Genomic DNA, 15,171 nt, shown 5'->3' with positions numbered 1-15,171 from the left:
AAAATAAAAATGATGTCTTTTTTATTTTAATATTGAGAAGACAACATATTAGATCGATTTGCGACTTAATCTGTAAACCCGCGACCCAAATCGTGGACTTTACTGGGTTTAACAATGTTTTATTTTTTTAAAAAAAACTAATTTTTACTTAATGATATGATAACAAAAATAAAAACTTGTAAAATTGAGCATCAATCAAATACTAGGATATTTATTTGAGATTATAATGACTTCATAGATAGCAAACTGAAATAAATTCTGAAGACTAATTCAAAATCAATCAAATAGTGAAGGATAAAGTTTAAAAAATAAATCAAAATGGATTCAATCATAAGAAAAAAAATTAGAAGATGGAATTTAAATAAAATAAAAAATAAAAAGGGGCCTAACCTAGCGAACAACTTTGAAATCTTTTGAACCAACTTTTTACCTAACCTGGGTTTAAATTAACTTGAGTCAAAGTTGCTCTAATATGATTCAATCAACTTGACAGATCTGAAGGCAACCCAGGCGACTGGTAAAAAATATAGTTTGACTTAACAAAATATTCAAGATAATATTTTTTTAATATTTAGACAATGATTTATTAAATCGACTTGGGTTTCATGGCTTAACCTGCTAAACTCACGATCTGGATCATGGACTCCACCATGTTTAATAAAAAAACATTTATAACTATTTTTTAATTAATGATATGATAATAAAAATAAATGCTTATAAAAAATAAATAAATAAAAATTATGAAATTTAATTTAAAATCAATGAAATTTAAAAATAAAAAGGATTCAATTCAAAAAAATGGAAGGTAGAATTAAAAAGAAAAAAGAAAAAGAAGTAGGATGAACAGTTAAGTAGATGTGTTTGGTGCACTCTAATAAAGAGTAGGTAATAATAGCTTTTAGTCATTCAAAACAAAACTCCGTTAGATCCTAAATTTTTTTCTACAATTTCAATTAAAATATTTTATTTAATTCATTTCAAGACTGAAAGTTGGGGTGGGTGATCCACCCATTATGCCACGTGGTAAATATATCTTAGTCGTCTTAGCTCTGCCTTTATAACTTTCATTAATGTTATGTTGTTTTTTTTTTAACTAAAAATTAATTGATGCATCTTGTATAAATAACATTTTAAAAAGTAACCACATTCTCAAATAAATCTAGAAAAATATCTTATATTTAATCTCCTACAAATAGGTGTTCAATACCAAAAAGAATGTTTGGAATTATCTAATTCTTATAATTAAGTGACTTATACTTAATCTTGTTCAAATAGGTGTCCAATTTTTTTATTTTGTATAATAAAGTGTCTGAGAGGATATATATTAGTCAAGTTATTAATGTGTTCGTTAAATATTTTATTTTCTAATTTATAAATATTTAATTATTATTATTTTCTAATTTTCAATTAGGCTAGATACAGGCGCCAATGATTCACAAGAAAGGGCCATGACATATTATATTAGATTATTAGGAAGCTGAAGAAAGTTAAAAGGGCCTAACATTAATTGATCGCTAGACAAAGCATTTTGCAAGACCATGGTTCTTTTTGTTTGACCCAAGGAATCCCAACCATAGTCACAAAACCCAGCTGAACCGGTCCTTCACCCCGGGCAAGTTTTTTTTAAAAAAAAGAAAAGTCAAGTTTTTGGAGTAGAAAGTTTGATTTGGATTTGGTTGTATTAACTATTTGATGTAAGTTAATCCCTTAATTTTTTAGTCCCATGAAAGTGCATGTATTCCATGGACAAGGATATTGCACCTTATTAGCATCATAAATAATTATTACGTGATTTTCCAGGAATCCATAGCTAAGATTGTCTAGAAGGCGTCCCTTAATTTAACCTCTTTTTTTTTTTAATCATTGTGTTATATTTTAATAATTTAAAAATATTTCTTAGAAATAAATCTATTAAACAGAAATACGGAATAATTTAAAAAATAAATTAATATAAAATTCAAATACTTATTACAAATTTAAACATTTATAAGTTCAAATACAACTAATCTACAATAGAGGCGCTGGAAGAGGAGGAGGAGGCAGGTCTTCGCTTGGATCGTGGAGTGAATAAGAGGGAGCACATATACCACTCATCTGTGATCTCATCTTCATTACCAATCGGCAAAGTTCAGTTGTCTCAACACTGAGTCGTTCATAATCAGTAGCAAGATGGGTCGTCCTAGCTTGAACTCGCTAGTCTAAAATCACCTTGAACTCTAGAGTTTGAGTGCTCAGAATCGATAGTGAGCATTCAATGGTTGAAACACTACGGGTCGTCTGCAAATCCTCATCGTAGTGATAGAGAGATCGTACACCCGATTTCTATCGAGTCCATCGGACGATCCTGTCTCCAACCATAAATCCGGATCGAGATCCGGATGGGTCGAAATATCATCATTGTTGTCGATACACGACGTCGGGCGACGGCTCCCGCTTTTTTTGTTTATTTAACAAAAAGGGTTTTTTTCTCGATTGAGGGAAACAAAGATTTTATTGGAGTAATTTGAGGGAACTAGAAATCCCAAATTAGACACTGGTCCCAGAGATTTGGGTACGGGGTTAGTTATGATTAAGGGAAGGTAGACACCACCCTTAAAACATCCTTTCAATAGAAAGGTTACCCTTACTTGTGTGTTTTTTGTTTGATTCAAATACGATTATATTTTGGGCTTATTTGTAATTCTTTTTTAAATGATTAACGTCGGTCCCTAAAAATAGGAGACACGTTAAAAATGACATCAGTCCCTAAAAATTAGAAGACTCGTCTAAAATATTGACGTTTATCCCTAAAAAGGAGAGTTACGTCTGGATTACCAAAAGAAATAATGGATATAATCTATTATATTTTGGGTTTATTGGTAATTTGTTTTTTTTCAAATGGTTAACGTCGGTCCCTAAAAATAGGAGACGCGTTAAAAATGACATCAGTCCCTAAAAATTAGGAGACTTGTCTAAAATATGACGTTTCAACCCTAAAAAGGAGAATTACGTCTGGGTTACCAAAAAAATAATGGACATAAGCCATATTTGGTATTTACATTTTTGACATCGGTCCTTTTAAAAAAAAGAGACGTGTCGACTTTGGTTTTTTGTATTTTTTACAACATGCAAGAAAATTTACAAGCATTTATATATAAAAATATCAAAAATACCAGTAGAAACCCCGAAAAATTACCTGAGTGCCACTGTATAGGCAAAATAATGAAATACCCTTGGATTTCTCCAAAATTTACAAAAATGCCACTGGCGGCGCGTGTGGCCCACGCGCGGTTACTGTTGGAGGCGAGGAAATTTTCTGGCGAGATTTCCGGCCAAAAAATGGTTGCTTCTGGTAGATCTGAGGGCGAGGACTCTGATGGCGGTGGTCTCGACGGCCGTTGATGGCTGACGAGGGAGAATCGTCGGTTTGAAGCTTCGGTGGACGACGACGATCGCGGTCTTTTTCCGGCCAGATGAGGCGGAGAAAACGATGACAACCACCGGGGTTTTCTTTACAGCAGGGGAGAAACCTTTCTGTGGTGGTGCGGAGGCTGGACACGGCCGGAAAGTGGAGATCGGAAGAGAGAGAGAGAGTCGCCGGCGAGAGGAGAGAGAGGCTCTGGGTTATACTACGCTGTGAACGCTAGCACGGTACACCGGTGCAGCTGAAGCCTGGGATCCGTTGGATCTCTGATCAAAAGATCGTGCGACTGTGATTGGCTTGATCTGCAGGTTGATCGGACGGTCCGGATGAGCAGCGGTTTGATCTGGTGTGACGCGGTGTACCAAGAGCTTGGTACACTGGGTGACGTGGCGCCACTGGATCTAAGGGAAAGTTGTTTTAAGGGCTGAGATTGATTTGGGTTTTAATTGGGTGTGGTAAGCCCTATTGTATCCTATTAAATCAACGGTTCAGATCTAAACACTATTAAATCTAACGGTTAGGATATATTTGGTATTTTCCATATTGTTTTTAATAAAAATCAATATCTTACCCGCATGAAGAAATAGTAAAAAAACATGAATAGTGTTTGCAATTCTTTTCTTTCTTTTTTTTCTTCTTTTTCTTTCTCTTTTTTTCTTCCCCCCTCTGGCTTACTGTCACTGGCTATTTATAGCCAATGATGAGAGGGGACAGCAAGCATCTGCTTTAAATAAAAAAAATATATTCATCCAACTGCTCGCCTACAATATAACTGCCCCGCCTAATATGACAATTCTGTATTATTAATTTTGTTTTATTATATATAATAATATATATTTATATAGGTAAAATTAAAACTTAAATCAGTATTAGAAAAAGCCCGATTCAACCGTTAAAAATCAATTTTAATTACCGAAAATTATGTTGAAACATAAAAAAAACTTTCAATGGATATAAACCCGGTGGACCGGGTTTTGACCAAAAAATAACAGGTTTGACCCAAAACGGCATGAAACTCATTTTTTATCCTGGTCGACATGGTTTGACCCGTATTGACCCGGTGAACTCGGTTTTGGTCAAAAATGACGGTTTTGACCCGAAACGGCCCGAAACTCATTTTTTACCTTGGTCGACATGGTTTGACCCGTATTGACCTGGTGAACTCGGTTTTGGTCAAAAATAACGGTTTTGACCCGAAACGGCCCGAAACTCATTTTTTACCCTGGTCGACATGGTTTGACCTGTATTGACCCGGTAGATTCGGTTTTGATGGAAAGATGCGGTTGACTCGAGAAAAATATATTTTTGAATTTTTAAACTTTTTCTTAATTTTTTTGGATTTTTATAAATAATAATAGAAATAAAATAACATCCAAGAAAATCTTGGTGGATCCAAAATTGGGTTACAACAATTGTATCTCTCCTTTAATAGGGTGTTATATGTATCATGAGAAAAAAGTCAACAAATTAAAAAAAAAACAATAACTTAAGAAAAAAAAGGTTGAAAACAACATACCTCAAAGTGTTGAGCTTGACTATCCACGAGCTATTACACTTCTTTTTAGCGGTCATCAATTCGCATATGCATTTCCACAAAAAGCTCCATCGGGCTTGGTTCGCGTCTAAGATCCATAGCCTGCAAGAGAAAATTGTTATTTGTTAAATATTTTTATAAAAAATAAAATAAAAAAATGGATGTAATTAAAAAAAAAATCTTACCATCCGCTTCGCATGCGAAATGAATAGGATGGAGTTGTCATTATGTGTGGTAACAAAACCGTGAACATGCTGCTTTTGGTCCTTCGTACAAAAGATGATTTATCGTCATTTGTTAACGTGAAGGCGTTTTTATTTTTCATACATTATGGACATGCTAGTTTTTCATGTGTGCTCCAACCAAAAACCATTTTATACACAGGAAGATAATTAATAGTCCATATCAAAGCTACCTTCATCTGAAAATTATATTTTCTCGATACATCATATGTCAAAGCCCTAGATGACCATAACTACTTCAACTCATTAATCAATAGACGAATAAAAACATCTATATTTCGACTAGGACTATTAGGACCGGGTATGACCGTAGATAAAAACATAAACTTCAGTCTCATACACATCCCCGATGACAAGTTGTAAATCATGAATATCACCGACCAACAAGAATAAAGAGCAGCAAATAACCCGAATGGATTGAATCCGTCTATACATAACCCAAGACGAACGTTACTTGATTCCACTAAATATCAATAATGCACCATATTAAAATGTTTTTGGGCTTCACCATCGAAAGAGTGCATCATCAATTTATCCACCACATCATGTGAATGATGTCATATCATTTGCTCATTAGTCTTTTATGACATGAATAACATTCACAGTCTATGTGTGATTGGGAAGTATTTAAATTTTCTAAGTGCGACAAGAGTCCTTTCCATACCAGTTATGGGTTTATAACAAGCATGCCACATGTTCTGCACTCAGTCAACTTTGTATTTTCAAGGTAGTACAACATGTAAAAGTTTGGATATATGTCAATTTTATAGTATCTTATACCGAGGGGTTTCATCATAGATTTAGCAGCATAAAAGTTTTCTTTTAACCTATTCCCTTCAAGTAAGATGCTTTTCTTCTATTCAACAATTCTGTCATAATTGACCTAACTCAATCTATGATCTGACTTGAATGTGAACACATGTACAACGACCGATAATATTTTGTGATTTGTGCACCCATTCTATAATAGTTCGTCAGAGTCTTTCAAAAGATCAAAAAACCTAGTCGTGTTTACTTTAGGTTCTTCATTTACTACTGGAAATTGAACAACATAACCCTTATTCATTCTCATCGCATATATAACTATATTCCTATAAGGATTACTTTTGTCATCTACAACTTCATGCACGTTGCTAAAACTAGAAGTTTACATAACCACCTTTTCTACTATGGTCTCGTAAGGAATATATGGTTCTCCGTGTGCAAACCAACACAGGTATCTCTTTATGAACCTTTTTTGTAGAAGATGCATCGTTACAACATCTAGATCGAGAAACTTTTTATTTTTACACCTCTTACATAGACATTTAATATCACCTTCACTAATATTTCTCGAATTAGATAGTGTATAATCAATAAAACCATAAACTACATTACAATAATTCATCTTACTTTGACACCACGTCAAACAATTCTTCACCCGATGGTAGCAGTGATGCAATATCCCTGTCGCAGGTGCGCGGCGTCGCGACGAGTATTCCACTTTTAAATCTAAGAAGTGTGTATGGTATCTATCTTTATTTATTTGGCCAATATGAGGGATAAGAAAATCTAGTCTTTTATTGGTGGAAAATGGAATGGGAGTCGCCACCTAGTATTTTGGTCACTAGGAACCCTAACTGGTCTCAGAGATTGGGTACGGGGACTGGTTGCGTAAAGGGAAGGTATTAGCACCCCAAATACGCCCTACCTAAGGTAAGCTGCATTGTTCATTTGTCTGATAAAATTCAAGGTCTCGTTGTGTTTCCTAGTTGTTGGTCCGTCTATGGTTCAAGAAAAGTCCTCCTCAATAAGGAGGTCCTTATCTTATCGGGTAAAACCTAACCGTTCTAACATCTATATAAAAACTATATTTTTAATATCAGGAATATGTTTTACGTATAAATTCATAATCCCAGATACTAAAAGAAGACAAAAAGATTTTTTTAGAATTTTTGAAATATTGGCCTAGTTCTCAAGGCTTTAATAAACTGGTTATTAAAGCCGAAATGCATGTTAATACATATATTGTTTTTTGAAATTTCCTTTGTTGTGTGAAAATATGATGTTATAATATTTATATATATATATTGGAGAGACTAGGCCGTATGCATGAAAACAAAACATTTTTCTGAAAACTTGACAAAAACCAGGTATTTTAATACCGGATTTGTATCTTTACAGTATAAAAATACAAACCGATATTGATCAGAATACAGTAATAAAATTACAGAAAATCACATATTTTTTGGAATAATTTTTGAAGAGTTTTTGTTCGAACGGGCCAGACCCGGCCCAAAAGGAAACTGGGCCGAAATCAGCCCAAAATAAATTGGGCCTACTTTCTACAGGGCTGGACTCAGCCCAGCCCAAAACCAACATGGCTGGTACTGTTCACTGTACACACAGTGCAGGTGAACAGTAACCCGTTAATTAATTAGCCGGTTACTGTGCACACAGTAACCGGGTAATTATTTCCTTGCTTGCAGAACGTGCACAGTGCACGTTCTGCATGCAAGACGATGAACAGTAAACAGAGATAAGGGTCAGAGGACTGACCTGTGGTGGCTCTGAAGGCGGTGCTGTTGGCGGTTGCTGACCGGAGGATGGCCGGGAGGGTGGTCGGTGGCTGGGGAGCCCGATGACAGCAGCTGTTCTTTCTTCTTCTTCCCTGTGCAGAGGTGCCCACCTCTGGTTTTTTTTCCTTTTCACTTCTGCTTTTATTCTACTCTCTGTCACTGTCTTTGTTTCATCTCCCTTGTCCCAAAGTCTTCTCTCCTTCTGGTCCGTTTTACTCCAGTTTCTCTCCTCTTTTTCTCCTCTGTTCGCCCCTGTTTTGTCTTCTCCTTCTGTTGCTGATGGTGTTTTCTGCTGTCAACAATGTTCTTCCTTCTCTGCAACGTCTTCGTGGAGGTGCTGGTGGCAGGGCATGGCTGCGGCTTGGACGGTGGTCGACCTTTCTTCTTCTTCTTCTCTGTGTTTTTCTTCTGCTCTATTCTCCTCTGTTTCTGTTTTATTCTTTTTGCTTCTCACAGTGTTGTTGTCGACTGGGAGGCCAGTGACAGCTGGTAGTGATGATGATGGAGCGACGGTGGTTCTTCCCTACAGTGGCGGGCAGTGTTTTTTTCTGCTATTGTTGGCAGCGCTGGTGGTGGTGGAATGGCGGAGGTTCCAGTGACAGCAGCTGTTTTCTTCTTCTTCTTCTGCTGCTCGCGAGGCAGGCGCTCCCTTTTTCTTCAAGCAGCAGCGCCGGGTGGGAGGAAGGAGATGAACTGAGGCGGGATGGTGGTGGCGTTTGGCAATGCTGGTGTAGTTGGCGTGTTACTGCGGCTGCTCCTCCTCCTGGTGTTGTTGTTGCTGCTGGGATGGAGGAGAAAATGAGGTCGGTCTGGGGCTCCGTTGACAGAGAAGGCTGTTTCGGGTGCAGGGAAGAAATGGCCGAGAGAGGGGAATGGCCAGGAGGGGGACTGATTTTGGGTGCTCTCTCTCTTTCTCGTTCCAAAAAACACGCCTCCCCTTTTAGTTTTCCAGCCCTCTCCCGTTCAACAAAACTCTCCTCGTTTTAAACTTCTTCCTCTCTCCGTTTCAAAAAGTTTTCCCCCCCTCTCTCTCTGCTGTGTTGGGTGCTATTTATAGAGCAAGTGGGTGTGGCTTTTGCTGTTGCGCATGGGAGCGGGTCTCGCGGCGGCTGGTCGGCCATTGGGTGCTACTGTCGAGGTTCGGCTCCAACGGCATGGGGCCTCGGGTTGGTCGGTGGGCTCTAGGCGAGAGAGGCCCCGACAAATTTTAAACAAAAGCTCCTTTTTCCTTCTTCCCCGCTGCATGTTTGGGGGAAGAAGAAAGAGGAATAGTATTTCGGTCTCCGCCCCTCATAGTTAGCCGTGTGTTTCACTTCGGTCCTTGGTCTCTAATTTATGCAATTTGACCCTCAATTGATCAACAAACTTTTAATTTCTTCAATTTAGCCCCTGATTTAACCAAATCAACTCTAAAAAATTATAATTCGACCCCAGAACTTTAATTTCTTCCAATTAAAGCCTAAATTGACTTAAAAATCAATTTTTCTTGCAATCAAATCCTCTATAAATTCATTTAAACCTTCAATAAAATCCAATTGAGTCCATAAACATCCAATTTTGGCCTTTTCTCTTCAAAATTAATTTTTCTTTTCTAACAGGGCTCTCATCATTCAAGTATATCCTGTAAAAAATTTCACTCCTTGTATTTCTGAACCTCCTTCATCAATTTTTCTGATTCTTTTCTGAGCGCTCCCACCTCTTATTATTTTTCTATATTCTTCCGGCTATATATTTATATTTTTGTGGGGGGACCCAAAAATGGGTTACAACAATCCCTTCCAACTCTGCCAACAAAGAAGTCATTTTTGTACTTATGATCCATTGATAAGAACCGTATGTGATAATAAAAAAAAGATGTTTTACTGTTATTTGTTAACGTGAAGGCCTTATTATTTTCTATATAGTATGGACATGCTAGTTTTTTATGTGTGTTGCAACCAGAAACTATTTCATGCGTAGGAAAATCATTAATAGTCCACATTAAAGTTGTCTTCATCTAAAAATTATGTTTCCTCGATACATCATATGTTAAAACCTCGGATGACCACACCTACTTCAACTTATTAATCAATGGACAAAGACAAACATCTATATTTCGACTCAAACTATTAGGATTGAGTATGACCATAGATTAAAAAAAAATAAACTTCAGCCTTGTATACATCCTCGGTGGTAATTTATAAATCGTGAGTATCATTGGCCAACAAGAATAAAGAGCAGCAAATGACCCGAATGGATTGAATTCGTTTATACATAACCCAAGATGAACGTTCCTTGATTCTATTGAAAATCGAGGATGCATCCTATTAAAATATACCATCACTTCATCCACCGCATCATGTGAATGATTTCATGTCATATGCTTAACAATCTTTTATGAAATGAAAAATCTTCACAATCTAGTTGTGATTAGGAAGTATCTAAGTTTTCTATATGCGACAAGAGTTTTTTCCCTGCCAATTATGGGTTTATAACAAGTATGCCCACATGTTCTTACTCGATCAACTCTGTATTTTTAAAGTAGTATAACATGCGGAAGTGTGGACACGTGTCAATTTTCTAGTATCTTAGACTGAAGGGTTTCATCATGGATTTAGCAGCATAAAAGTTTTCTTTTAGCCTATTCCTTTCATGTAAAATGTTTTTCTCCCATTCAAAAATTATGTTGTAATTGGCCTTATTCAACCTATGATCTGACTCAAATGTGAACACATGTACAACGACTAATAATCTTCTGTGATTTGTGCATTAATCCTATAATGGTTTGTCAGAGTCTTTCAAAAGATAAAAAAAAAAAAAACCTAGTCGCGTTTATATTAGGTTATTTATCTACTATTGTAAATTAACCGACATAAGCCTAATTAATTCTCATCGCATCTATAACCATATTCCCTATTGTCATCTATAACCTCATGCACGTTGCTAGAACTAGAAGTTGACTCAACAATCCTTTCTACCATGGTCTCGTGAGGAACATATGGTTCTCTATATGCAAACCAACACAGGTATCTCTCCATGAACTTTTTTGTAGAAAATGCATCGTTACAACATATAAATTGAGAAACTTTTTATTTTTACACCTCTTACATAGACATCTAATATCGTATTCACTAATATTTCTCGGATTAGATAGTATATAATTAATAAAACTCTGAACTCCATTACAATAATTCATTTTACGCAACCCTTTGGGTGAATCTCGACACATCCATGAACGATCATTCATTACTTATATCAAACCTATATAGAATATTGATGACAATATCAATTAATTAATTATGTAAACTAAAAAAATAATAGAACATTGGTTTAACTCAAACTTATTCAAACTATTTTAATAGTACAAGTAACTCATTATCAATTATCTATATAAATTTAAATTTCTATACATTTACTAAAAATTTCAACTCAACAATAAAATTGACAAAATATAAAACAGATCTGTTAAATAAGTTATTATTTATTTCATCACAAAACACCTAAGTCACAAATTCAAATTAAACTTCATCAATTTACAAACAAATATAATTTTACAAAATCTTAAACAAACCCTAACATATACAAATCATACATTTATACAACAAATTTCTATAGGGAAAAGTTATAAAAGAAGTAAATACCCAAACAAAATACTTATACTACAAAAATACTCAATAAAAATTAACATTTTAAAATTGATTTTAAAAAAGGGATAATTTGAATCAGAACAGGGATGCTGGCAAACTGAGTATCAGGGTGGCTGAATTTAAGAAAAATGAAGGAAAAAGAAGAAATGAGGAGGAGAGAGTGGAAGGTCGCTCGTCATGTTATAAATTAAATATTACAAATGAATTTATCGATGCATTTAATCGACGGATTTAAATCCGTCGGTAATTCTGTTTGAAAAAATGACACATCATCGTACTTCTTGGTTTTTTCTCATTCCTAGCTTATTCTCCCACTGTAATTCCCTTAGTATATACAGAGGGGATTTTTTGTCAGTGTTTACCAATGGCTACTGTAAGGGCATATTCAGTCGGAAATATTCGCCACAATCTACCGACGAAAATATTCTATCAGTGTGTCCATTTGTATTTGTTAATTTTTTGATAGTGTGTGTTAGCTAGCTTCCTTTTATTTATTTATTTATTTATTCCTGATGTAACCTATGATGGCTTGCTGAGCTGAAAATGTTGCATCTCAAGTGTAACGAAATAAGGAGGAAGAGAAGGTTTAGCCAAGGTGCTGGCCTAGAAAATGTGCACACTAGAAACCTTGATGGAAAATATTGATTTTATTGAATCAGATCATCTAATAAATTTAGCAAATTTCTGTAAAATCACACAAACAAGCACACAAAGAAATAACCTAAGTACTACAAGCTCAAAGCAGATCACATTGTGTAGGAAGGAATGATAAAGTTTCCTTCTCAAGATCATGGAGCACCAACATGTTTTGCTGCTGAACATTGCCAAAAATAGACATGCCACTTGAACTCCCCATAGCCAAGCAAGCTACTCCCATGCTTGAATCACCTATCATGTAGTTTTCGGCCGGCAATTCCAAGTCTGCTCCATCAAAGTGGAATACCAACTTGGGCACCTCTATATTAGTCGAGCCTGATGGCAATGTAAAGCAAACGTCTAGCCCTGTCGAGCCAGAACTATCGACAGGGAGATTAATCTTAGCGGTGAACTCTTTGGCTACCAAGTTAAAGGCACTTTCTTCTAAATAGGTTATTGTAGTGCCAGAGTCAATAATGAGGCCACCACTTCCATCGTCTTGGAGTGAAAAGGTGGATTTCTTGATAGGTAAGCGAGTGTCACCCACCGATATTCCTTCCAGAGAAAGATAGTAAAAAGATGGATGTGCTGGGCTATGGATTAAAGGGGTGGTTTTGATGGCACTACTTGATGCATTCACACTAGCTAGAGATCCCATCAATAGCGTGCTGGTTTTTGTGTCATCAACAGTGGTTAAGCAATAAGAGAACTTGGGCTCCTTGAGCTGAGAAACCAATGACAAGGGCCCACGGCCAAGCCCCACTAGGCCAGCACCTTGGCTGAATCCACTTCCTTCATTATCTGCTCCGCAACCAAATGCAACATGAGGAACCGAAGCCTTGCCAAATGTTAGAGTTTCGCTTGCCAGAATCCCTTGTGTTGAAGAATAATCGCCATAACTATACAGGTATTCACAGCCATTGTTGCAACTGGACTGGGGTAGTGCTTCACATAATTGGCTAGAACATGATAGCTTAGAGAAAGAAGAGGACTTTTTCGGATCGAAAATAGGGGTCGATTGATGAAAACACTGTGTACAAGGCTTGCACTGAGTCCATATCAAATCACTACCAGTGTCCAAGATGGCAGAGTATGTCTCCGGCGGCGTGCCAATCGCTAGCTTCATCAAGAACTCACCATTCCCTGGAAGAACTGGAGCTTCAATCTCAGAACTTGAAGATGCTACCAAGGCCATTGCTTGGAGCCTTTGCAACCTGTTTCTTCCACGCTTAACCCCGTGTCGAATACGCTCAAGTTTCGTCAAGTTCTTACCTGAATCAACATGTTTCAGCCTAACACGAAAGCCCTTTTGCATCTTCGGATGTTCTAAAGCTCGCCGTGACGTAGAAAATGCGGGAGAAAAAAATATGGTAAACATTGCCAACGCCAAAACAAAACACAAAGAAGTCATACTAGCCATGATCGAATAACGCAATCACTCAAGAAGAAAATGTTTGCTGGAGAGAAAAGATGGACGGGTTAGTGAAGGTTAATTATATAGGTTAGCCAAGGAAGAAATGGTCTTGCATGATGGACTTTGGACTCTACAAAAAAGGAGAACAAAATGGAGGAGGCATGTGTGAAGAAGACTAGCTAGGAGATATTACAGGAGATCATTGAAGATGGTTTAAAGTGGAAACCAAGACATTTGAACTTGTAGTGAAGGTTGAGATATCATCGGTCATGAGAGTGAAACCAAAGGCCGAGTCATGAGTGGTGGTTGGGAAAAATGAGACTGAACTCACATGTTTGCTACAACCATTTTGAGAAATTAAGAAGGATGACAATATCTTAATACCTTGCAAGTAATTTACAAACCAGGTCGATCGATCCAGATAGCCGAGTTTAATAACCGGGATAGTTTTGTTTTTTTGGACTTCCCTACAATTTGTCATACATATATATATATATTGATGAGTATATCATAGTACTTGTATTCATTTGCTTTCACCAATTGTAGTTAAGTCTAGAATCATTAACTTGGTGCTTGAGATCTACAACTTGATTGAATGATGTAAATATTGCAAAATATATAGACAGACCATAAGGATTTTTCCCTCCTTAAATTGGAAAATTCTTTATTCTTTATTCTTTTTCCACAGATTTTAATTCATTGATTCCATTTGTCTTTGCTTCTTTCTATCTAGTGCAATATATTTACAGAGAAGTGGAAGAATTGTGTTGAAGTTTGGTGAGCTAACTGGTTTACTAATTATAATTAGGTATATATTGATGGAACAAAGTTGGTTTGATGGTTCTATTATGGCAGATGCCATCTGTGCTTTTACACATCTTTCTTCGTATTTTTTCTCTTTTTGGTTAGAAAAATTACCCATTCACCAAAAAAAAAAAAACAAGTTAACATTTTTGGCTTTGACATTAAGAGTTAAATATTGATACTGATTAATGTTATGGATTAGTATGCTATCTTCGTACAAATAATACATAATTTCATGATATTCAAATTATAATTATTGATTATTTATAACATACGAGAAAAAAAATACAAAAAAAAAACGAGAAATTGTCATGATCTTGTTATATTTATAGGAAAATAGAACAATTCATGATTTTTTTTTCTTGATTATCGGATAATCTTGGCATATGACCTTAAAGAAATTGAGACAATACGAGGTATAACCTATCATGTTATTCTCAAATATGAGAAGATCTCATATTATGATGGGACAATGTGGATTGCTCATGAATCATTATATAAGTAGACTGTTTGAGCAATTGTCCTTTGAGGAAAAGAAAACATCACTTTCTTGAACTCATCTCCGAACCTAACTTAGAAATTGAGTTGGAGGGAAAGGGTAGGACTTAGGAGCACGTTATACATCCAAAAAAACATGCATCAGAAATTAGATTTCGCAAATAATTAAAAAAAAAAAAAAAACCCTAAAAGGCCTCCAAGTGGATTAAGAGAGAGAGCATTGTGAATTTGTCCACTGCTTTCCTTTTTTTGGGTCCTTTAAAAAAGAAATCCAGCCATTTAACTTCTTTTTCTTTCAATTTGACCCTTTTACATTGAGTTGATTTGAATTGTACTTGTATCAACTGTTAATAGGATGGACTCAGCTGATTAGTTCGAAAAGCTCTGAAAAGAAAAGAAAAGAAAAGAAATGCTCTATTACAGTGTGTGTGTTTTGGGTGGCTTTCCTTTCAGTAC

At 36.0% G+C, this 15,171-nt stretch overlaps 1 protein-coding gene across 1 annotated transcript; it reads right to left on the bottom strand.

Moving 5' to 3' along the window:
- Positions 1–11,991: 11,991 nt before the first annotated feature.
- Positions 11,992–13,856, bottom strand: LOC7465018 (aspartic proteinase nepenthesin-1). The gene has a single exon (XM_002300179.4). The coding sequence runs from the start codon at positions 13,417–13,419 to the stop codon at positions 12,100–12,102; it is 1,320 nt and encodes a 439-aa protein (XP_002300215.2). The 5' UTR covers positions 13,420–13,856; the 3' UTR covers positions 11,992–12,099.
- Between the last annotated feature and the right edge of the window lie 1,315 nt (positions 13,857–15,171).

Source organism: Populus trichocarpa, chromosome 1 (assembly GCF_000002775.5).
Source record: "Populus trichocarpa isolate Nisqually-1 chromosome 1, P.trichocarpa_v4.1, whole genome shotgun sequence".
In the NCBI taxonomy this organism is placed as follows: domain Eukaryota; kingdom Viridiplantae; phylum Streptophyta; class Magnoliopsida; order Malpighiales; family Salicaceae; genus Populus; species Populus trichocarpa.
The sequence above is the reverse complement of the archived record's forward strand: the minus strand, read 5'-3'. Positions and strand labels throughout refer to the sequence as shown.